Source organism: Suillus discolor (assembly GCF_016758755.1).
Source record: "Suillus discolor strain FC423 chromosome Unknown F5147scaffold_32, whole genome shotgun sequence".
In the NCBI taxonomy this organism is placed as follows: Eukaryota; Fungi; Basidiomycota; class Agaricomycetes; order Boletales; family Suillaceae; genus Suillus; species Suillus discolor.
In genome coordinates this window covers 35,587-55,660 of record NW_024541279.1, presented here as the reverse complement: position 1 = coordinate 55,660, position 20,074 = coordinate 35,587, and the positions used below count along the sequence as shown (strand labels likewise).

The following is a 20,074-nucleotide window of genomic DNA, read 5'->3' as shown; positions in this document are numbered from 1 at the left end:
CGAAGACTGGTCAATATTAGTATTTGCCGACGCATGATATTTCTCATTCTAACTACCTACATAGTCCTCCTTTTGTTCCTAGTCCGGGCCTCTCTTCATTTGAGATGAGGCCATATTCAATGATCCCGACTTATTCATGCAAGAGTAATAGTCTCATGTAGCTGGCGCGCATGAGAGTCGGTATGTCTGACCTACCGTACATGACGTGGATATATGGATCACATTTTGACCATACATTCTCGGAGAGTATTAGGCAGAGTAAATGAGTTGCCAGTAGTACCAAAGTGATGCTGAAGATACACTATCTTCGCAAGCGGAGTACATCAATCATCCTAGTGGCCAGCTGAACGGTCAAAAGTTTGGGCATGTGAGATGAAGAAAGGCGCGGTGCACCATGTCTGGTACCCGTGGTACAGGCTCCAGAGGGATGCTCTTAGAGCAAGAATCTTGTAACTCCAAATTCTCCGAGTCCAACAAATTCACTCGTCCCTTCCTCTCTTCCCTTTCGAAGCCTCTCTCCACCGAGCCTTCCACTCCCTCGTCAGCGCACCTTTTTGGGTCTCCCACTGAGAGTGAATTTCAGAGGTAGTTTGGGTGCGGCAGAAGGGCTCCCCGTTATTATCTTTCTCTTTGCCCACGTGAGGGAAGAGGGAGAATATATCTCGAGGTGTATTTCTTGCGTTGGAGGAACGTGAACGGAGGGTTGGTGGGAGAGGGAAAAAGAAGGGAAAATTCGAGTCCAGCGTTGGGTGCGCTTGTGGCTGCTCACGAGGAACGGAGACGACATGAGGAGGTAGCGCATGATGTGGTTGGGTGGGGTGGGAAAGGTCAGAAATCCCGAGAACGTCTTCATCCTCAAAGTCTAGGTCGAGATGACCGAGTAATGAAAATCCAGCTGTAACAGGTTGCAGTCAGTCAAGATCGACGGGAATGAAAACGGGGGCATTAAAAGATGAAGAAAACAGACAAGCAGAATAAAACGAGGTATATACAATGAAATAAACACACCTTCCTCCTCCCTCGGTGCGAAGAGATCTTTCAGTTTTGTGTCCTTCTGACTCTGAGCGGATGGCTTTGACGCGGATGTAGGGTCAGATTGCGTGTTGAGCGGAGACATTGCTGTATCTGATCCCATTTCCATTTCCCTGTATTTCTCATGCGGAACTTCCTCGATCTCGCACTCATCTACATCCGTCCGTGTCCCAACCTGAAGCTCCCTCGCCTTACCTTTACCCTCAAGATGCGCATCTTCAATATCAGACAAACTCTCCTGTCCACCCCATCCTTCGTCCCCGTCCCCAAAAAGGGAGCGAAGGAATGCGAGAGAGGTGAGCTTTTCTTGCGTAAGGGAGGGGATTGCTCCAGTCGCAGCTTCAGTTACGGGTGAACGAGCGGTGGGAAAGGGTGACAGCTTTGGTGATGGAAGAGGAGAAACAGTAGATTTTAGGACCGGCGGTGATGAAGGCTCGTGCTCATTATCTTCATCAGGGTTACTAGGCGCGCTTTCGGTGTCTTGTTCATTATCACTGTCCTCGGCCGCCTCATCACGTCTTTTTCTCGGAATTACAGGTCCACCTGCGTGTTCTGCAAGATCCACCGCGCCTGCTACCTCAGCATCCAACCACATACCCTTTAGATGTGTTGAGTCCCAGCGCGTCGGATCGATCGTCCGGCGGCGCGCGCGCGTGAGGGGGAGTTTGACGCGTTTTTTGCGTTTCCCAGTCACAAGTTTCCCATCTTTGTCGTACTTCTTGTTCCCTGCACTTGTAAGTACCCTGGGCGGCTCCAAGGCTTTCTCAGGTCTCATCCGCATGGTTCTCACCACACGTCCCATCTCAGTGACCTTCCAACCCCCTCGGGTACGTGCCGTTTCGGGCGTGACCAGTGACATATCAGGCGCATAGGTGCCTACCTTGGAATTGGTACGCCGTTTTTTGGGTGGTGGAGCGGAAAGAGAGGCGAGTCTGTTGTTTTTCGAGGTCAGTGTGGAGTGAGTGACTTGGGGCGAAGACGGACCGTTCACGAAAATCGGGCTTTGCATCCCCAATACGAAGCTTGGCGCCTTTCCATACTGTTCCACTGAGTACATTTACACCTAGCTAATTTCAGCCATGAAATTTACAAAAAAAAAGATAAAACTTACACCTCGCCAAGTCTGTTTTGCGACCTTCAATCGTCGCATAGCCGAAAGGCCTCGGTTGGCCTAGCGCATCGAGTTTACCAAAGCCATCGAGCGAAATTACCTTGCCAAAGGCTCCGAGTCGCTTTGCAAGGTCAGCAGGTGTGATGGCGGGTGTTGTGAGACCAGATATGTGCAGACGTTTTGTTATGGTTTCGGTGGACATGATCGTTTAGATCGAGCTGGGGCACGCCGAAAAATATAAAAGGAAATTGTGGCTGCACACCCCTCTGCGTGAGTCGTGTCGTTCGCCGTTTGTTTCATCCCACCATTACGCCTAACAACTAGGAAGGCGAATTTACCAGGCTTGAAGGTCGGTCACTCTATGTCACCTCAGTGTTTTTGTTATCATCTCGCTCTCCTCCTCAGTCATCAGCGGCAAAAATCTCAAAGTTCCTTCCGAGCGCATTTCAGCAGGCATTTATATATCCCTCAATGTCAACCACAGGAGACGCTGGTAATCAACCATCGGAGTCCTATCATCAGACAAATATGTAGCGTAGGGCGAGACCGTGACTCCGTAAAGTCCCATGTAGACTTCCAAACGTGCGTCCGCCGGGTCACCCCGATCATCCACTATCTATCATCTCACAGAAGCGCTGACCTGACGCCACAGTAAAGAAGGCATCACCATCTATATCCAGGAATACGCGCAACTGTCTTGCAAGCCATTACCATTGTCCAGGGGCAGATGGTGTCAATTATATGATCCGTGAAGCTGCAACCGCTTTTCGTGGTGCACAATCACTAGATGCAGATGCAGCCTCATGCGCCGTACGTAGCGACGATCTGCGACAGGCAGTCGAACTCGTGGAGCACAGCCGTAGCCAGCTGTGGTCACTAGCATCTCCACTCAAGACATCACTTAAAGACCTCCAGTTTATGAGTCTCAATCTAGCTCGCAATTTCTTCAGAGCTTAGCAAGAGCCTTACTGATGCTCAGGGTTCCGTTGGCAGCGCTGATCGAGCAGTGGGCAGCGGTCGTAAATGAAATCTGAAATTTTCCAGGTTTCTCGCGGTTCCTTGCTCCCGCCGTCGTATACAGAATTGCAACCTGCAGCAGGTCTAAAGTCTTTTGCAATTCATTCAATGTCACAAGCATTAGTCCAATATGTTCTTTGCGAATTTGTGCAGGGGGGAGATGTTAAGAAGGAGCACCGAACACGCTAGTGAGTTCGACTTATCTCATTTCAACCCGACATCCGTTACGATGCACATGGTCCAAGGCTTCTCCACGATACTCCTGGAGTCTGCTACCACAGAAGAAGCGACCATAACATTTCTTCCAATTTTCTGCTAGGGCATGCCTTGTTGATATCAATCTTGAAGCTTGGCAGCTACAGGGGATCTCTGCAAAAATTTCTTTAAAATAAATCACAAACCGCCATATATCTGTACATCGAAGACGCTGTTTACGCCCTGCGTGTGTAAGTTATCATTTAACTAGTACTTATACTCTATTCCGAGAGGAGAAGTCTTGCTGTTTGATCAAACTCTACAATTTGCAAATCTCTACTTAAAAAAAGCAGCAGAGAGCCGAGAAACGGACCGACCCCATACTACAATGATGCGAAGCTTAAGTGCGCGCCCGTGAAGAGTCGGATTTACTTACTACCCAGTGGTAAGGAAACCTAGTAATGACAACAGACGCGAATGAATGTGCCATATTCATGGATGCCAGCTCGATGCCAATCTGATGCATGACGTTCAGCATTATTATAATGGAACATAATAATCATCCTTACTGGTGCAAACAGAGTAACCCAGGATTTTTAGCAACTAGCATCGCAGTGGCTAAAGCCAGCGTCGCTGTAAAAAACATTTCAATTGATTCCCTGTTGTAGGAACGTGCTACCGGGAAATGCGTACATTCAATAGGGACAACAACACTATTCGCTCCATCCCTTATTGGACCTCATCTTCTTCACGGCGCTGCGTTTATCCTTCTCCAATCTCCTTCGATTGGCGTGGGCCTTTTCTAGATTGGCAACCCTTTGTCTTTGTTCTGCACTGGGTTCGCTGGTAATGAAGTCCTTTGCAGCATCCATCACGACGGCATGCATCTTGAGAAAAGAAGTTTTGTTTAGCTTGATATGCAGAATCGACAAGTTGAACCAACTTTGCTCAAAGAATCATCAATGTTTCGTGCTTGCGAACGAGACGCGCTAGATGAAACCAGTAAAGAATGTGTTGTTTTGACATAGTATGGCTTGAATGAAACGGTTTCAGTCCGACGGTTGCATGTCAAGCTCCACAAATCACCGTCTTGACGAGACTCTCGTGCGCCCATATCGGTATCCAAGGTGCGTCTACACGACAGCGCGCAGAAACCTTGGTCTCTACTTTATTGACATTCTAACCACAATTGGTTCAGTACACCGCACTCTCACACGAAAAACGGGCAATATGAATGCACCTGTCCTCCGGGACCAGAACTGCGAGAGAAAGTAAGTTCGACTAGATTTTTTGGGACGGTTTTGGCGTCTTCGAATGTGCGAAGCCAAACCTTCGCACGTGCCTGATCTTCTGTGCAGGATAGGGAAGCGGTTGAGGGTGGGATGGGAAGGGTATGGATCAGACGGCACCTCCGAGTCCAGGTGGCCGTTAGTGCACACCACGACTCTCTTGTGATTCGAGAAATCATCAATATACCACTCCCAACATTGATATGAAAGAACAGGCGCTCGTGAGTCGTCAGTGCCAGTCAAAAGTGGGAGCCACTGGGGACTGAGTACTGAGTAAGAGTTGAATTTGACACATTACATAAATCGTAGCTTCGAAGAGAACTTGAATCGGAGTACACCATGACGTTATCCGATGTCCCTAGACCCTTGGTAAATAAGGTCATTCAACCCTCCACCTGACTATATTACAACTTGAGAGTCATTCTATCTCGCACTAAGCATGAACTGCCTACGACTGCGACTACAAGTTCCAATGTCGAGTGCCCAATCAGATGGATATAATTGTGTTAGTCGTGGGTAAACACACGTGCCACTGTTACTATGTAGTTTCATGGAAGAAAATTTGGGTACAGGCACCATGTCTCTACCACTGATCGAGTCGCAGAAACCTGGGGTTCGCTCTCTGGAAGGGTTCAGTACAATCGGCACTGGGATATATCTCCGGAGTACTGGTGAGCAATGCCAGGATACTACATTACCAAAGTGAGTCAATGTCCGTGATAGCATAATAGCTGACGTGTCACGAGGCATTCTGTAGCGTCATTTTGATATTTGGATGGAGTAGGCCATTGCTCTTCTCATTCTTGCCTAGATTCTCGTCTAATGTGTTGCGTCTGTAGTGGGAGCACAACTCAGGCATTTGCAGAATTATACCCAGGCATATACCAAATTATATCCAAACGCATCTCAAATTGTTGTTCGGTGCAATCCGAATGTGTTCTGGACTACAACCGGCACTAAAGTGAGCACCCTACAATTCCTCACTGATGTTTTGTTGGCTCATACAATTAAAAGCAACGGCGCCTCATGCCTGTAATCGATGCCTTGGAAGCACTGCATTGTTTCCCATCTTCCTCTTCCGCCGAACCACCTCCCCGCATACTCACTCACGTGTTTTCCAATGGTAGGTCCACCCAGACTGAATGCGGAACAAGCTGATCATTGTATGCACCACCAGGAGGCTCCCTGCAAATGACACTTCTTGGACACATGCTGCGACGGAAATACGGCTCTGCATTAATTCAAAAGTTCATCACGAGCACGTTGATCCTTGACTCGTGTCCGGCAACGGGTAGCCTAAAAACAATTAAACTCGCTTTCAGCGCCGTTATCCGGAACCCAATTCTCAGGATCATCGTACTCACTATGTTATACACAATGCACTTCGTCGGCCTTGGCTTATCTCTAGTATTGGGTAAGCGAATAATGGTTATGGAAAACCTCCGGATCGAAATGTGGAATCCTCACGTCCTGCCATGGATGGGCCTCCACACGCCCCGCCTGTATCTTTTCTCGCGCAAAGATAAATTAATTCCGTGGCAAGATGTCACACGACATGCGGAGATCGCGAAGGAGCGCGGGATGGATGCACGTTGCGAACTGTTTGAAGAGAGCGAACATGTAGCACACATTCGAGTGGAGCCAGAGAGATATTGGGCTTCGGTACAGGATATTTGGGCAGCCGCGATCTCCAAGGGGAAAGTTGAGGATCAGAGACTACTTACATAGATTTACGTCGGAAGATCTGCCTCGCTTGTTGTAGTGCGCCCGTGTAGAGCACCCCTTCAATCGATCAACCATAGAGCTGCTACAATTGTCTTCCTAGGTTTGCTTGGTATATCGATGTTCTTTCTTGATTCCCTATACGAGGTGCTATTATTGTGATCAGCTAAGATATGTGGAACTGCAATATTACAGTAATATTGGTTATTTCTTAAAGTTATAGGTCATTAGCCTCGCTGATTATTACTAATTGTCGAAAAAACGGTGCTGATGATATCTACTACTATCACTTACATTTACATAGCACTGCCCATTGCCAGTCGACCGAACGAAACATATCAACGCCGCCGCGCTAGCATGGACGAGAGCATCAACTTGAAACAGCAACATCCAATGCCAGTCAAAGTGGCACTCATACTATCATGATGGCACGTATTGTCGGATCTGGCGGCTACCCTGGTTCATACTCGGAGACCCTGGAAGATGCTCAGTCTCGAAGGATTCCAACCTTCCCTCTGAACACTTGCAAGAATTTCCCAAAGATGATCTCGCGGCCCAGGTCACTGCGTTTGAACTATAGGAAGTCATACATAATAAACGGACGTGGCAGGCAACCATGAATGCAGACTACTGCTACTGCTAAAGGAAGCTGCGACGCCATTGAGCTGGCGTAGTTTGCGATATTCTCTGCTCGTCTTTCTCCTTGGAGATTGCAATCACCCAAACCTCTTGTACCAAGGACCAATACCTCTCTGGCTCGACCCGCATGTGCGTCACATGGTCGCTCTCTTCAAATTGCTCACACCGAACATCCATTCCGAGTTCCTTTACTGTCTTGGCATGGTGCACGACCTCTTGCCACGGACTTGATCTATCCTTGCGCGAGAAAATGTAGAGGCGGGGAGTGTGGAGGCCCATCCATGGCAGGACGCGGGGATTCTGCATGTCGGCGTAGATGTCTGAAATCAACATCATTCGCTTACCAAACAGGAGAGATAGGCAGAAGCGGATGAAGTACACCGTGGATATGAAGGTGAGTACGATGGGTCTGATAATTGGGTTCTGGACCATAGCGCTGAACGCGAGTTTGATCGTATTGAAGTTGACAATTGTTGGGCATGAGTCCAGGATCAATGCGCTCGTGAGTGACCATTGGGCAGATACAGAACCATATTTCTGCTGTAGCATGTGACCAAAATATGTCATTTGCAGGCAGCCTCCTGGTGAAGGTTTAGTTTGTTCCAATTTCAGTCTGGGCGAACCCACCACCGGAAAACACGTGGGTTAGTATTTGGGGACGCCTTTGTGCAGGGGATTTAGAAGATGGCAAACAATGCAATGCCTCCAATGCATCAATAACAGGCGTGAGACGCTGTCGCTTTAATCGTGTGAGGCGACAACATAACAGTGAGCAATCGATGTATTAAGGTGCTCACTATGGTACTGATTTTACTCCATATTACGTCAGGGTTGCACCGAACAACGATTTGAGACGCGTTTGGATATAATTCGGTATATGCATGGGTATAATTCCGCAAGTACCTCAGTTGTGCACCCACTATAGACGCAACTCACATTAGACCAGGACTTCAGCCGGAACAAGAAGAGTAATGACATACTCCATCCGAACATCAAAATGACGCTAATTAAACACCCTGTGAGTTGTCTCGCTAAGCAACACACCAGACAGACTCACTTTGGTGACGTAGTGTCCGAGCCCTGGTCTTTCTCACCGTTATCCCGAAGATACATCCCAGGGCCAATCATACTGAACCCTTCCAGGGAATGAACTCCAGGCATCGGCGCCATACTTGTAGAGATCGACTTCATACTGAAGGTACTACCAGAGATGAACACAACGATATGTCGATTGCAAACTGTACTAACTGCAATGGGAGCTTTATAAAACCTTCGGAGACTTTTACGGGACCGTGGATTTCCTCGCATGTCAACAGATAAACGAGACCTGATCACACCTGACACAGAAATCAACATTCACGACACTTCTGGTGGCGAGACATTATGCTATATTTTTGATATCGAGTAAGTCGCTTTGCTGCATTAGACGATGTGCACAGCATCCATTGATACCAATTTACAACAACAGGTCGGTTATTTATTTTGAAAGTGCACGAATAGCCTTCTGCGCTTACATTAGTGAGTAATTTTATGCGTGGCCACGCAGTCCTTTCATTCCAACGAGGACTCGCCGAGGCTAGGAATGACAACCTCCAAAGGAAATCAAGTACTTCCATGGAATCAGGATGATATGAGAGTCTATACCATTGCTGCTTCCAACGTCATGTTTCCAACTACCAGAGATTTTGAGCTAAAAGTTGGCATGACAGAAATTTAGCGTATCCCTCGGGAGCATACAAATTGCCAGTTGCATCCCCGAATATTTAGAGCCAGACACTGACATGGACTGTATTTTAAATATCTAGGATAGTGACAGCACCAGCAGCCGAGCCTAGTACGACGCAGCCTCTTTCCTCGTCGTAATCAAGACATGTCCAATTCTTGCCATAATTCTTCCACGATGACTTGACCTGCGGTTCACCTTGAGTATTGAGTAATCCAGGGAAGGCAGCGGCGACGAGTGTTTCGTGAGACTGTGGCACAGGCATATTTTGCAGGTGAACGTTTGAAGAGATTAGGCCCGCAACTGAAGAGTCTTCTGGTTGTACCCAGACTGCAGTCCCATACGGACCGAGCACCATGTCGGTGCATCGTAAGGCACCCCGACGTGGGGTGACGATTTCTTTAGTCATAGAAGGAGGAAAATTGTAGTATGGCCCATCGACAGTAGTTTGATGGGACGAGGTCATCGGACTCAAAGTCCAGAGTTGAATCTTGAACGTGGATGACCACGGGTCATCATTCTTCGTACGCACGATAATTGACAGAGGCTGTCCCTCCATTCTTGTGGGGTCCTTAGGCGAAAATGGCGGATTAGAGACAAAGATACCGTCCACCCAGCCAAATGTACTCTGGGCATAAGGATGGTGGACACATGTGTTGGGATGTGATGCCAGTTTTGGCTCTGCAAATGCATGAACTGAACGAGCTCTGACAACAAGGATGGTCTTGTATGCAAAGACGATTTGAGTGCATTTATTCTACATATCTCATAATAATGAAAACGAGGTTGGGAATTAACGGGCTGACGTACCCTCCAAAGGTCCGCTTCGACGGGACTTTGCAAGACCGCGTACTCCTGCGTTTTCCAGTTCCAGATTATTGTTTCGGCTTCATCGTCAGCTAAGGCCACTAAGGACCCACACATAGCGATTGGTTGACGCAACGTGTTGAGTCGGGCAACACATTCAAACCCCGGCGGAGAGTCTGGCACTGTAGACGTGATAGCTAATATCTCAACCACAACGGAGCTGTGAATACTTTAGTGCACTGACGAGCATAGTCAGTAAGGCAATACAGACTCGTATCTGTGCAATGACACCGCGAGAGTAGCTTCACAGTCTTCAGACGTGTTCACTGCTAGATTAGAGAAAACAGCCTTTTCGGGGGACCAGGAAGTGACTCGCGCCAAGTTACGGCGATCCCAGAGTGTGATCATCGACCAGATACCCTGGGAAACTGTGATGAGCCATCTCCGATCATAGCCAGGAATGAAGTGGATGTCTTGAATAGGGCCCCCCCTGCTCGCTGCGAAGCTAGACGCGCGAAATGTAATTGAAGGAGCTTTCCAAGCTTCCCCAAGATGGTAGGCACGGCGTACTCTCTCCTCTAGATCACGAACAGAGAAACTCGAGAGTGGTTTCTTAGAGAAGGGTATGCCCTGCTGCAATATCTGAGAAGAACCAATATTCTGCCATACAATCTGCTGACTTGAGAAGAATAGCAGTCTACGACATGTCTAAAATTTCGGGTAAGAGTGAGCAAGAACCTCGGTTGATCTAAAAAAAAAAGGCTTACTTGTCTCAGGTTGAGCACATCTGGAACTGTCAGTGCAGAAAAGACGCCAAGGAGGGTATCATCATCAAGAGAGTCGAGGGAAAGGCACATATTAGCGGTGAACTTTGCAATTGAACATACACCTGAGAAATCCTATTGCCTCGTGGTACGGCTGGAGGTTCCTGTGAGTCCCAGCATCTGTTTATGACTTCGAGATCGTTAAAAGTCGCGTATCATTCTCAAGGGGCAAAACACACATATGCATACATACCCATATACGCGCAAATAAGTGCTACCACGGTCAAGACTCAAGAGCGCCCATAAGCAAGTAAAATCAGGTGTTATGTCTGCCAAGGAACCCACCCGACAACAGCTCTCCTCTCGTTTACAGTACCAATCCCATGTTCCTGCGTTCTTGCAAAAATTTCAGAATAAAATTCAAGGCATAACAGACGAAGACGAGGATGAGCCACAGTACTATGATGACGGTTCAGGACGTCCACCGATACCTGTCCGTGCTGCGATACCCCAACGACCCGACGATGATCCTGGAAGCGCAGACGAAGACGACGTTGATGAAAGACCTCAGGTAGTTGTGCTGAAAGAGGGCAAGCATCTCACAGAGAGGGAAGCAGAGAATGAGAGGCGGAAGGGTGTGTCTCACCCTACAAACATATCGCTTTTTCTGACAAGGTCGTTTAGAGAAAGGATTGCCACCACTTCCTGATCCCAACATGAAAGTGGAGAATGATACCAAGGATGATGCGAAATCAGACATGAATTCTTCAAAGAAGAAGCAAAAAGAGGCTGCTGTCACCCTATCGTTTTCTTCTTCGGGTGCGAAGGTCCAACAATCCAACAAGCTCAAGCGAAAGGTTGTCGGAGATTTGGATGGCAGCGACGAAGGCTCCAAGAAAGCATCGAAGAAAAAGTCGAAGAAAACACGGAAAGGACCGCTCTCGTTTGGAGAAGACGTGTAATATAAGTCTTGGGCGTATTACTAGTAAGTTCTACTCTCTAATCTTTGCAGTGACAATTTTATCTAAGATTCTCCATTGCATATGCAAGTTTTACCATGAGGATATCTTCTTGCCTTCACCATAAGGCGCGTTGAGAACTAGGAAGGACACGGCACATCGGCTATCCTCATTGCCAGAGGGGCCCATCACAAAAGCAGGAACGTTCATTGGCAGTGCTTATCTCACTTCGAGTTATAGAACTGCTTCCAGAATTTCAGCGACACGAAATGGTCATCGAGACTCGACAGAGCATCAAGAATTCACAATGGACGCCTACAACCGCATTGTTAATACGCCACTCAACTTGTCAGTGGTTATATAGGCCAGGCCGGTCCCGAGCTCAATCAAGGTTCTCGAAGGGGTTTAGTTCGTATATGTAGTACATACCATCACTAGTAGTGCATGAAATCCGCAGAGTACGACCTTCCTGAATAATCACGTGATCAAACTAAATCACTCAGTGGGCACGCAACTGAATGCTTTGCTCGCCCACCTGGTCCTGGACGTCGATCAGCTGTAAGCGCAATAATCAGCATCTGGCAAGAGGTGACCAACATTTGAGGCTGGTAGTTACTCCTCACACCTTTATCCAATCATTGGGGGTTCAAAACTTACTGGTTTTCCATAGAACTGTCTTTCATCACTTTGGAGGTAATCGGAACTACCAGGAAGTACCAACGAAACCAAAGACCGAGGGCAAATACACAATGTACTCTACTTTGGTTCGCCTCGCAGAGTCTGTGACCACGAAGAGTTTGGACCTGCGCCAGGCGAGCGTTGCGCTATACCCGCCAATTCCGTACGTCTGTCGGCGATATTTTGGCGATGGCGAGTAGCTCAATTCTTACGTTCGTATTGTAGCCTATATCGCAGATTACTCAGGGCGCACAGGAGGCTTCCAATTGAAATGCGTTTATTGGGTGATGACTATGTCAAAGCTGGTATGTGTTCTACGGTAATGACGCACCACCAGCTCACGCCGTTCTTAAAGAGTTTAGAAGGCATAAAGAGATTACCAATCCAGTACACGTCATGGGATTCCTGACACAGTGGAAGATGTACTTGGATGAGCTACCTCGAGATCCCTCAGACTCGAGAAGTTTCAAAAAACTAGATCCCACGGTATACGAAAAGGTCTTTATGATTCTGCTCATCTGTGGCTTTGGTTTACTGGTATTAACATGTATTCAGATGTCTGCAGAACAACTTGGACAGTTGTATGAGTTCATGCACGCGACTAAAGAGATATGGAAACCAGTGAATGGCGAACAGGCCCAGTCTGAGACTAAGAAATAACATCCTCAGTGACTGTCGTGCATATATCTCTCCGCTTTGTTCCGTGAAGCCCTGTACCCTCCGACACGGTCGAATCTCAGACCAAGAAATGAAATCGTCCGTCGGCCATAACCTGTCCCTTTTACATACACCGTTCCGCGAAGTTCCGTGAAGTCCTACGCGTTTCGCCAAGGCCGAGTTTGAAACCAAGGTGTGATACCTTCAGTCATCCATACCCCGTCCTTCATGTGCATACTGCACTCCGCTTAGTTCCGTAAAATCCCAGCTGTTCCGCCTTTGACACGACTCGGAGGGCGGAAGATTACGAATGAAGTAACTGGGAAGTTTTAGCCTGAGGCCTCCGGACCAATCCGGCTCAAGATGAGAAAATTCATCCCTTTGCAATTGTACTGCCTTGTGCTTCCGTGAGTTCGCCATCAACGGGGCCCCCAGTCATTCCCACTATCATGAATGAGGAGTCACGTGCACGGGTAGATATAAATGAGAAATGAGATTCACTAGCATATAGATTCAACTTGGTTTTCATCATCTTTCCCCAAACTCACTCTCTCGTAATGTCGCAAGCTGCTGTCAGTAACTTTGTTTTACTTTTTATTGCGACAGTTTGGCTAAATAGCTAGGAAGACCGTATCATCAAACAACCTGCCTTATGCCGACCTGCCCCCGATTGTGGCAGCACTCTTCGAGGCTAAAGCAAAGAAAGGTAAGGCATGGGTGCGGGCGCGATACCAAGTTATGGATTCTCTAACACACAATAGGGTTGTCCTTTGAAGCTATTTCTAAGGCAATCGGAAGAGATGAGATCTGGGTAGCTGCAGCGTTCTATGGACAGGTTCGTCTGCACAGTAATATTTGGTCACAATCGTTCACCTGTTCCCATAGGCCAAAATGTCTCCTGAGGAGCTTGAAGCTGTTGCCAATGTCCTGGACATTCCCATTGCTAACGTCCAGAGTGAGCTTGGTTCCCACTGGTGGCCTAACCGTGGTGGCCTTGGACCTATGCCCCCCACCGATCCCGTCCTCTATCGTCTATACGAGAGTGTCCTCGTGTATGGTCATGCCATCAAGGTCTGTTGTGTTTGATATCATCCATGACACAATCTCATAAAGCGATCGAAATCAGGCTGTCGTTCATGAGAAGGTGAGGAATTTGAAATTCAACTCGCCAACATGTTAACCTGGTTTCTGCAGTTCGGCGACGGCATCATGTCCATGATCGACTGCAAAGTTCACGTTACCAAAAAGCCGGACCCAAAGGGTGACCGTGTCGTTTTGACCTTTGAGTGAGTTGCCCTGTGTTGTCCGATATTTCTGCTCAGGTCCTTATGTGGTCATCTCCTATTACAGTGGCAAGTTCTTGCCTTACGCAAAATGGTAGAAACTTCGTACTTGTCAATATATTGTATTATTACCACATATGATGTTAGGGAACCCTGATGCAATTTTTTCTGCCAGATATTTTGATTCAGACCAGGATATGATGAATAAAGTCACCTTCGTGGTCGAATGTCACCTAACCACATTTACCACAGGAAACCATGATGTCCAGCTCACCTTCAACTTCTGAAAGCCCTTCTCGGGTGCACAGCCTTTCCTCAACCTCCCTTTCGTCTTCGAGATCTAGTTCATCCTTCTTCTACCACGGTTCTCATGCTTCCAGCGTTACAGAGATTTCAAGCAGCCCCCCAGGTTCTCCAAATCTGCAAACATCGTCCCAAAAGACCAAGGGTTTCATTGCTGTCGCATCCGCAAGGCTATCCAAAGCCTGTGGGCAGGTCTCACACGCACTCAGCGACGCAACTCCTAAGGACTTAATGTTCCGTTCTCCCATAAACCCTGCTATTGTCGAGGAGGATGTGGGATATGAGTCGGATGGTGATATTCGCGGGGCGAATATGAAAGTTTCTTCAAGCTCTCAGAATGCAAGACCCAAGTTCTTACGAGTGGACACAAAACAACACAAACGAGCTGCTTCCATCCTCCACCCGTTCAGTGTGACCACCAAAGCCATCGCTCCTAACTCAAATACTACTCACAAACGCTCGCTCGCTCGTCTTGATACTATTTCTAACACGCGCGCTATTCCGGATTATGAGCTCGCAACTATGACGCTATCGAAGCCGCCTGCTGGACTTGGCCTGACTCTACCGTCAGTATATCTTTCGAGGCCCATCCCTCGTGCATGCACAATGCCAACTATGAAGTCCTCCTCTGGACACAATCTGAAAGACTCACTTCCGCATCGCCCACCAAACCTACCACCGCAGACTTCCCATCTGTATGAGCCACCAAAGGTTCACCTTCGCCCCATAGAGCTTCCTGGTACACCGTCCCCTATGGAATACCTGCCCCCCAGCATCATGGCGTGTGAGAGTCTGAGTAGAAAGGTTAACCAATCCTCGTCTGTGCTCCCTTCGCCGGTCGAAGGGTTGTCACCACTCTGGACGTTCCCTCCCCTGACGGGCTTCGCACCACTTGAAGCAATGCCTCAGAGTCCCCTGCTACTCCGTCAGGGCAGTGTTGGAGGCTGGAACCCATACTTCCCTTCCGTCTAGGTAGGGCGGCGTGTCTGGGCGAGTATACATCCCACTAATTTGGCTAGTTTATCCAGCACCATCGAACAACCCGCGCGTCAAAGTTAGATGATAAAGTAGATATACATATCGATGATAACAACCTGTTCACGTGTATGCATTGAAATGAACGGCAGCTGCAGCATAGAGCGTATATCATTTTATTATGTGACAGCAACAGGGAGACCCATCGCGATTCGGCTGATAGGCTGGATGATATCTGCATCAACGCCAAGTCTAACGTACGGGAGGCCCGTCCCGTCGCTCGCGAAATCAGGTGGGTTAGTACCGGCGAGGAAGGTCTCAGCCTGCCTCTTGACATAGGCCGTATTTTGAGGGGTCTGCGGAACAGCTGGGATGTACATGACTGGACATCGACAGATCAGATCTGAACATTTACACAAAGCTCATTGAATGAGACTCACCAGCAGAGTCATATGAACCGGTGTGCTCCTGCTCGACGGAATGAACGACATCCTGTACGGATAATTAGTGAGAATAGAGAATAAAAGTGGGTGCGTGGCGCACGCATTGCCGTCCCCAGGGTTGAATTTTGGAACAGAGATAATTGTATCTTCTAGCCTGAGATAAGGATGCAAGTCAGGGGTGGGTTGTTGGTCAACCCAGTTGCCGTCGCGAGGCTCAGGAGTGGATATATCTAGAATTACTACTCAGGAGGATACTGAAAATAACAAGGCATTGTACACAGACCGAACATTGGATCAAGTATGCCCTCAGAGTCGAGAGGAACAGTCGAGAGGAAGAATGGGCGGAGGATGGTGTATGCATTTGACAAGGGCACATCGGGGAATACGTTCAGGGTACCTTGGGTAGGACCGGTTTCACTGGAATCGATATCAACCTTCATATTCAAGCCCGATGAAAGGAAGATCTGACGTCATAGCCAGCCAAATCCTGGAAGGTTCGGAACGCAGTTGCCTACGAGAAATAAGGGTGAGTCGTGTCATAAAGCTGGATTTTTTCAAAACACTGTCACAATATACCTGTCAGGTTTTCTGTTCAAGGATACATGAGCATCAAGACGGCCCTCAAGTTCATAGGGGTCGTGCTGGTGCCAGTTGCCACTTAATATGTCTGCGAAATACCTGCGGAAGTTGCTATCCTCCCAGCGCTCTGTGGAACCACCTAGAATGCGTATCAAAACCCGATTTTTGCAAGAAAGGCGAACACACCATTGGCGTGAGGGTGGTGAACATTCCATTGGACACCAGGGCGACGGATGCGGAAGTTGAACCAATCTGCATATACCAACGGAACGTCGAGGTCGACGCCTTCCATTTTCTTGTCGGTCTTTGCATGGTACAGGTTATTGATCCAAGTGCAAACTTTGAGAACGTTAGGGTTGGCGCGTGCTTGTACTTGTGCTCGGGCGAGTGGAATCAATATCCATAAACAACTCGGTGACCAGGAACTATTTCTAACTAAAGGAAGAAGACTCGCTTATCTTGCTCTGGAAAACCTGCAAGGGTTGGCCGTGAGTGAGACAATAAGCCATCAATCATGGACCAAAGGCCGACCTTCGACGTGAGGGTTAGCTTTGATAATCTTCCAACGCAGTCTTCCACCCGACAGCTTCACCCTCCTCAACAACACCATGGATGACGATAGAACCCTTACATCGAATATCGTCGAGTTGCTCAGGGACCAGCGTGTCTAGATACTGAAAATGGACTTGAGGGATGTACTACGGAACGATTAGCGCCTCATCAGTGAGAAATCGGAGATGACCGACGTTGGAGCCCTCGTTGACGATTTCTGTCGTGCGCTCATCGAGTTCCTGGAGAAGATCGTTCCAAGACTGAGTCAAGCGCCTTTCATAGTCGGGAGTCGCTGCCACAATTTCGCGCTTGAGGTCAGCAAAGCGCTCGGACCAATTTGTCGTCGAAACCATGGCTGAAAGAATACCTTACGATTATAGATGTGAAGCCACCATCTCACTCTTATAACCTGTCTGATAATATCATTTCTTAGTTGCGAGCGGCTTCCGACATCACCGGTGTTCAGAGGCGTACAGTTAACATGCTAGAATATCACGGTTCTAATAATAACATCTGAAGCACAAGCACTCAACTGTTTTGACGATTACAATAACTGAAAACGTACCAAACTTTGACACTCGAATGGGCTCCGATGGATAGAGCTGCAGAAACAAGCATCAGGACTCATAAGCAGTCGTAATTCAAACAGTCCGATCCGAATAGGATCTCGGCGCATAGATATAAATAGGCTGCAAAAGTGGATCTATGCTGAAAATAGGACGACAACGAAAACAAAGATAACCCAAGTTGCGGTGTTCAGCCTGTATTATTGCTCTCCCTCGACGTCAGCTTCTTCCTCTTCCACTGTAGCTTCCTGATACTGTGGATGCATAATCAACCAGCTGGTCTATCGCAAGAAACAAGTAATATTACCTGTTGATATTCCGATCTGTATTTAGAAGATACAACAGTCAGTGACGTATGATGGTATAGATGTATATGTATACGCACATTAGATCCTGAGTGTTACTCTCGGCCTCTGTGAACTCCATCACATCCATGCCCTCCCCAGTGTACCAGTGCAAAAACGCACGGCGCTTGAACATAAGGGCAAACTGGTCAAGGTTACGCTTGAAGAGTTCCTGCATACATGTTGAATTCGCAAGGGCTACCGCTGCCTGAGGTTGGCCCACGGGGGGCACAGAGCAAAGCGAAACGGACACGTTGTCCGGGATCCACCTGAAATGTGTGAGTAAAGCTTCTGCCAGACCAGAACCTTTGCATACTCCACAAAGAGATTCGAATTCTTGCGTTGCAGTTGCATAACCGAATTCTGCACAAGCGTTAGTAGTGCTTTTGCATGATAACTACACCATACCTCTGCCTACGGAAAAGAATTAGATGTCACATTCACAAACATGTACAATGGACGTACCTCATGTGACGACACCTTGCCTCGGAAGATACAAGCAGCAGTCAGGTACCGACTAGGATTACGAATATCAGTGAGCCATTTATACTTGTACGTCATATGACATACCCAAATCGAGGATCCGAAGCAACCAGAAGGTTCTTTTTATCGAACAATCTGCGACAAAATGAGCGAAGATCGACTACCATCAATTATCGTACTCACGATGAGGTGAGTTCAGGCACAGAGAGTCTCTGGAAAGTCCGAGCTTTTGGATCGTAGAATGGAGCAAAACTCGGCATCAGAAAATGTAGCTGAAACATGGAGTCAGACAAACTTAAAGTAGAAAAGTGTTTTACACAACTCACCCGAGGGAAGGGAACAAGATTCATCCCAAGTTTTCGAAGATCACTGAGGACATTGCTTAAAGAACTGAACACTGATGCATCAGGAATTGCTCACCCGTTGAGCTGACCAGGAAACCTCAGACTTGTGCTAACACCACACATGACCTTGGCTATGAGCTGCAATAGAAATTGAACAATGGCACACGGATACAAAAGTAGTGAGGCTTACTTGGTTCAGATCTTTGTATCCAGGACTTTTGATTTTAAGAGTGCGGACGGCTATGTCATACCTGATTTCATCAGGGTTTAGCTCGCTAAACAGATCAGGAGATTCTCACAAGGCCTCGTTGTCGATACAAATAGTAAGATCGCAATTATCGACCAGTTGATGTACAGAAAGAAGGGAATTGTATGGCTGACGATGATAAGAGACAAATCAAGCAGGAAATGAAAGCTATATCTTACTTCAACAACAGTCTCGGAGACCTGCAAGTCAATATTAGTCATCAACCTCACCTGGGAGATGTCAGCCACTGACATTGGGTGCAGGAAGAACCGAAAACGTAGAAAGCATTCGATCGGGATATTCCTATTCATAGATCAGTATACAAGCAGACCAGGAGTGTTACCAGGGCAGACCTCCCGCAGTTTTGACAGAAGCAAAGAACCCAGACCAGCGCCAGTACCACCTCCAAGTGAGTGAATTATCTGGAATCCTTGCAATGCTTCTGTAGCCTCGGACTGTCTTCGCACAATGTCCAAGATGCCGTCAATCAACTCGGCCCCTGACTTGTCAGGCCTTTCATGAAGCGGATAGTAGCGATATCTCCGCACCTTCGGTGTAATCTAAGCATTGTTACGAAATATCATCAGATCATGAAGTACAAAGAAACACGAGGCTTACATCCTTTCGCCCAATTATTTCCAGCCCCTGAGTCGCTAGTGAAGTACGTATCTGGACGAAATAGCTGACCCAGCGGCCCCGAGCGAAGCTATAAAAAGTCAGAACCTTCTATAAAAACTAAATACGATCAAACTGACGCGATTGCAGACTCCAGATTCAAGATCCACCTGAACGCTTCGCGGGACGTACTTGGTAGGTCCACTAGAGTCCACTTGCGTAAAGTATACGCCTGCCTATGAACGACAGAGATCAGAGGTAGGTGGTGAGTAATTTTATGATGACGGACTCGTGCAATTTGTTGAGGATCATTGCCTTTGTACATCTAAATGTATGACGCCGTCATGTCAGCTGATATCTACGTGGACTAAGTCCTTAGCTTCAAAGGAACTGCTCACCCCAGCATCGTCGAGGCCATGCTCTGCTAAGAGCATCCTCCAAAAGGCCTCTCCTACTTGGTTTCCTGCCTATGATGTTATTTTTCGTGAATAACAACCCTGATCCCAGACTACGAGCATGCACGATGATTCACCTGCCCGACCTAAATCGATGAGATAGGAAGTCAGAACGATCGTGGAGGGATACTTATGAACTTACTTGAATGTTTACTATTTCTCGCGACATGATGGAAAGACGAAAGGAATCGATGACCAAGGCGGCCCTCTACCACAACCCCAGTAAGGATCCGAAACGATATTAATACTATGGTTCGAGGGGTTACGCCCGGGGATTGCCGAACATCCTTAA

The 20,074-nt window shown here is 47.6% G+C and overlaps 11 protein-coding genes across 11 annotated transcripts; 5 read left to right on the top strand and 6 right to left on the bottom strand.

The window, feature by feature from the left end:
• Positions 1 to 17: 17 nt before the first annotated feature.
• F5147DRAFT_209261 (uncharacterized protein) lies at positions 18 to 2,365 on the bottom strand. Its single transcript, XM_041428600.1, has 4 exons — positions 2,144 to 2,365; positions 2,017 to 2,095; positions 1,009 to 1,964; positions 18 to 895 (listed from the first exon to the last, which is right to left on the bottom strand). Exons 1-4 carry the CDS (start codon positions 2,343 to 2,345, stop codon positions 480 to 482), a joined length of 1,653 nt encoding a protein of 550 aa, XP_041292032.1. The 5' UTR covers positions 2,346 to 2,365; the 3' UTR covers positions 18 to 479.
• Positions 2,366 to 3,725: 1,360 nt separating this feature from the next.
• F5147DRAFT_209214 (uncharacterized protein) lies at positions 3,726 to 4,948 on the bottom strand. The gene is made up of 7 exons (XM_041428599.1): positions 4,596 to 4,948; positions 4,442 to 4,534; positions 4,299 to 4,388; positions 4,049 to 4,242; positions 3,925 to 3,988; positions 3,792 to 3,872; positions 3,726 to 3,738 (listed from the first exon to the last, which is right to left on the bottom strand). The coding sequence occupies exons 1-4, from the start codon at positions 4,821 to 4,823 to the stop codon at positions 4,069 to 4,071; spliced, it is 585 nt and encodes a 194-aa protein (XP_041292031.1). The 5' UTR covers positions 4,824 to 4,948; the 3' UTR covers positions 3,726 to 3,738; positions 3,792 to 3,872; positions 3,925 to 3,988; positions 4,049 to 4,068.
• Positions 4,949 to 5,216: 268 nt separating this feature from the next.
• On the top strand, positions 5,217 to 6,551 carry F5147DRAFT_697836 (uncharacterized protein). The gene is made up of 5 exons (XM_041437518.1): positions 5,217 to 5,346; positions 5,402 to 5,424; positions 5,484 to 5,605; positions 5,659 to 5,767; positions 5,822 to 6,551. Exons 1-5 carry the CDS (start codon positions 5,222 to 5,224, stop codon positions 6,370 to 6,372), a joined length of 930 nt encoding a protein of 309 aa, XP_041292030.1. The 5' UTR covers positions 5,217 to 5,221; the 3' UTR covers positions 6,373 to 6,551.
• Positions 6,552 to 6,638: 87 nt separating this feature from the next.
• F5147DRAFT_837421 (uncharacterized protein) lies at positions 6,639 to 8,175 on the bottom strand (the record flags this gene model as incomplete). The annotated part of the gene is made up of 5 exons (XM_041444070.1): positions 6,639 to 7,586; positions 7,633 to 7,738; positions 7,803 to 7,924; positions 7,986 to 8,008; positions 8,063 to 8,175. 5 exons carry the CDS (start codon positions 8,173 to 8,175, stop codon positions 7,006 to 7,008), a joined length of 945 nt encoding a protein of 314 aa, XP_041292029.1. The 3' UTR covers positions 6,639 to 7,005.
• A 298-nt stretch (positions 8,176 to 8,473) lies between these two features.
• F5147DRAFT_209150 (uncharacterized protein) lies at positions 8,474 to 10,488 on the bottom strand. Its single transcript, XM_041428598.1, has 4 exons — positions 10,303 to 10,488; positions 9,807 to 10,243; positions 9,539 to 9,755; positions 8,474 to 9,485 (listed from the first exon to the last, which is right to left on the bottom strand). Exons 1-4 carry the CDS (start codon positions 10,390 to 10,392, stop codon positions 8,799 to 8,801), a joined length of 1,431 nt encoding a protein of 476 aa, XP_041292028.1. The 5' UTR covers positions 10,393 to 10,488; the 3' UTR covers positions 8,474 to 8,798.
• Positions 10,489 to 10,552: 64 nt separating this feature from the next.
• F5147DRAFT_697811 (uncharacterized protein) lies at positions 10,553 to 11,753 on the top strand. Its single transcript, XM_041437517.1, has 3 exons — positions 10,553 to 10,934; positions 10,984 to 11,284; positions 11,340 to 11,753. Exons 1-2 carry the CDS (start codon positions 10,625 to 10,627, stop codon positions 11,259 to 11,261), a joined length of 588 nt encoding a protein of 195 aa, XP_041292027.1. The 5' UTR covers positions 10,553 to 10,624; the 3' UTR covers positions 11,262 to 11,284; positions 11,340 to 11,753.
• A 35-nt stretch (positions 11,754 to 11,788) lies between these two features.
• On the top strand, positions 11,789 to 13,096 carry F5147DRAFT_697807 (ACN9-domain-containing protein). The gene is made up of 5 exons (XM_041437516.1): positions 11,789 to 11,866; positions 11,929 to 12,099; positions 12,162 to 12,241; positions 12,292 to 12,434; positions 12,492 to 13,096. Exons 2-5 carry the CDS (start codon positions 12,008 to 12,010, stop codon positions 12,594 to 12,596), a joined length of 420 nt encoding a protein of 139 aa, XP_041292026.1. The 5' UTR covers positions 11,789 to 11,866; positions 11,929 to 12,007; the 3' UTR covers positions 12,597 to 13,096.
• Positions 13,097 to 14,290, top strand: F5147DRAFT_697803 (cyanate lyase C-terminal domain-containing protein). Its single transcript, XM_041437515.1, has 7 exons — positions 13,097 to 13,165; positions 13,221 to 13,299; positions 13,355 to 13,428; positions 13,479 to 13,664; positions 13,720 to 13,737; positions 13,788 to 13,879; positions 13,944 to 14,290. The coding sequence occupies exons 1-7, from the start codon at positions 13,151 to 13,153 to the stop codon at positions 13,972 to 13,974; spliced, it is 495 nt and encodes a 164-aa protein (XP_041292025.1). The 5' UTR covers positions 13,097 to 13,150; the 3' UTR covers positions 13,975 to 14,290.
• Positions 13,908 to 15,582, top strand: F5147DRAFT_802923 (uncharacterized protein). The gene is made up of 2 exons (XM_041443315.1): positions 13,908 to 15,151; positions 15,199 to 15,582. The coding sequence occupies exon 1, from the start codon at positions 14,135 to 14,137 to the stop codon at positions 15,149 to 15,151; it is 1,017 nt and encodes a 338-aa protein (XP_041292024.1). The 5' UTR covers positions 13,908 to 14,134; the 3' UTR covers positions 15,199 to 15,582.
• Positions 15,334 to 17,081, bottom strand: F5147DRAFT_745987 (uncharacterized protein; the record flags this gene model as incomplete). Its single annotated transcript, XM_041439805.1, has 10 exons — positions 15,334 to 15,536; positions 15,595 to 15,646; positions 15,730 to 15,827; positions 15,881 to 16,014; positions 16,067 to 16,084; positions 16,174 to 16,315; positions 16,363 to 16,586; positions 16,613 to 16,707; positions 16,761 to 16,874; positions 16,923 to 17,081. The coding sequence occupies 10 exons, from the start codon at positions 17,079 to 17,081 to the stop codon at positions 15,334 to 15,336; spliced, it is 1,239 nt and encodes a 412-aa protein (XP_041292023.1).
• Positions 17,082 to 17,335: 254 nt separating this feature from the next.
• On the bottom strand, positions 17,336 to 20,029 carry F5147DRAFT_697791 (beta-tubulin 2). Its single transcript, XM_041437514.1, has 22 exons — positions 19,925 to 20,029; positions 19,860 to 19,868; positions 19,726 to 19,794; positions 19,617 to 19,652; positions 19,468 to 19,563; positions 19,331 to 19,418; positions 19,261 to 19,272; positions 19,066 to 19,211; positions 18,965 to 19,015; positions 18,892 to 18,912; positions 18,765 to 18,841; positions 18,656 to 18,716; positions 18,542 to 18,603; positions 18,448 to 18,490; positions 18,305 to 18,393; positions 18,209 to 18,256; positions 18,104 to 18,155; positions 18,047 to 18,052; positions 17,955 to 18,001; positions 17,680 to 17,907; positions 17,602 to 17,617; positions 17,336 to 17,548 (listed from the first exon to the last, which is right to left on the bottom strand). Exons 1-22 carry the CDS (start codon positions 19,949 to 19,951, stop codon positions 17,495 to 17,497), a joined length of 1,338 nt encoding a protein of 445 aa, XP_041292022.1. The 5' UTR covers positions 19,952 to 20,029; the 3' UTR covers positions 17,336 to 17,494.
• Between the last annotated feature and the right edge of the window lie 45 nt (positions 20,030 to 20,074).

Bases quoted from the DNA above. Each gene is read 5' to 3' on its own strand.
- F5147DRAFT_209150 (XM_041428598.1), bottom strand. From the start codon at position 10,392: ATGTGCCTTTCCCTCGACTCTCTTGATGATGATACCCTCCTTGGCGTC. The intron at 9,756-9,806 runs GTCTGTATTGCC...AAGTATTCACAG, and splicing joins GTGTCATTGCACAGATACGA to CTCCGTTGTGGTTGAGATAT. The intron at 9,486-9,538 runs GTACGTCAGCCC...TGAGATATGTAG, and splicing joins TCGAAGCGGACCTTTGGAGG to AATAAATGCACTCAAATCGT.
- F5147DRAFT_697791 (XM_041437514.1), bottom strand. From the start codon at position 19,951: ATGTCGCGAGAAATAGTAAACATTCAA. The intron at 19,564-19,616 runs GTCCGTCATCAT...TGTCGTTCATAG, and splicing joins ATCCTCAACAAATTGCACGA to GCAGGCGTATACTTTACGCA. The intron at 18,604-18,655 runs GTAAGCCTCACT...TTTCTATTGCAG, and splicing joins GATACAAAGATCTGAACCAA to CTCATAGCCAAGGTCATGTG.
- F5147DRAFT_802923 (XM_041443315.1), top strand. From the start codon at position 14,135: ATGATGTCCAGCTCACCTTCAACTTCTGAAAGCCCTTCTCGGGTGCAC.
- F5147DRAFT_697807 (XM_041437516.1), top strand. From the start codon at position 12,008: ATGTACTCTACTTTGGTTCGCCTCGCAGAGTCTGTGACCACGAAGAGT. The intron at 12,242-12,291 runs GTATGTGTTCTA...CCGTTCTTAAAG, and splicing joins TGATGACTATGTCAAAGCTG to AGTTTAGAAGGCATAAAGAG. The intron at 12,435-12,491 runs GTCTTTATGATT...ACATGTATTCAG, and splicing joins ATCCCACGGTATACGAAAAG to ATGTCTGCAGAACAACTTGG.
- F5147DRAFT_697811 (XM_041437517.1), top strand. From the start codon at position 10,625: ATGTCTGCCAAGGAACCCACCCGACAACAGCTCTCCTCTCGTTTACAG. The intron at 10,935-10,983 runs GTGTGTCTCACC...AAGGTCGTTTAG, and splicing joins AGAGAATGAGAGGCGGAAGG to AGAAAGGATTGCCACCACTT.
- F5147DRAFT_697836 (XM_041437518.1), top strand. From the start codon at position 5,222: ATGTCTCTACCACTGATCGAGTCGCAGAAACCTGGGGTTCGCTCTCTG. The intron at 5,347-5,401 runs GTGAGTCAATGT...GGCATTCTGTAG, and splicing joins CAGGATACTACATTACCAAA to CGTCATTTTGATATTTGGAT. The intron at 5,768-5,821 runs GTAGGTCCACCC...ATGCACCACCAG, and splicing joins CACTCACGTGTTTTCCAATG to GAGGCTCCCTGCAAATGACA.
- F5147DRAFT_697803 (XM_041437515.1), top strand. The intron at 13,429-13,478 runs GTTCGTCTGCAC...CTGTTCCCATAG, and splicing joins CTGCAGCGTTCTATGGACAG to GCCAAAATGTCTCCTGAGGA. The intron at 13,880-13,943 runs GTGAGTTGCCCT...CTCCTATTACAG, and splicing joins CGTGTCGTTTTGACCTTTGA to TGGCAAGTTCTTGCCTTACG.
- F5147DRAFT_209214 (XM_041428599.1), bottom strand. From the start codon at position 4,823: ATGATTTCTCGAATCACAAGAGAGTCGTGGTGTGCACTAACGGCCACC. The intron at 4,389-4,441 runs GTGATTTGTGGA...GTTTCATTCAAG, and splicing joins ACGAGAGTCTCGTCAAGACG to CCATACTATGTCAAAACAAC. The intron at 4,243-4,298 runs GTTGGTTCAACT...TCTTTTCTCAAG, and splicing joins TTGATGATTCTTTGAGCAAA to ATGCATGCCGTCGTGATGGA.
- F5147DRAFT_209261 (XM_041428600.1), bottom strand. From the start codon at position 2,345: ATGTCCACCGAAACCATAACAAAACGTCTGCACATATCTGGTCTCACA. The intron at 2,096-2,143 runs GTAAGTTTTATC...GAAATTAGCTAG, and splicing joins CAAAACAGACTTGGCGAGGT to GTGTAAATGTACTCAGTGGA. The intron at 896-1,008 runs GTGTGTTTATTT...AACCTGTTACAG, and splicing joins CGCACCGAGGGAGGAGGAAG to CTGGATTTTCATTACTCGGT.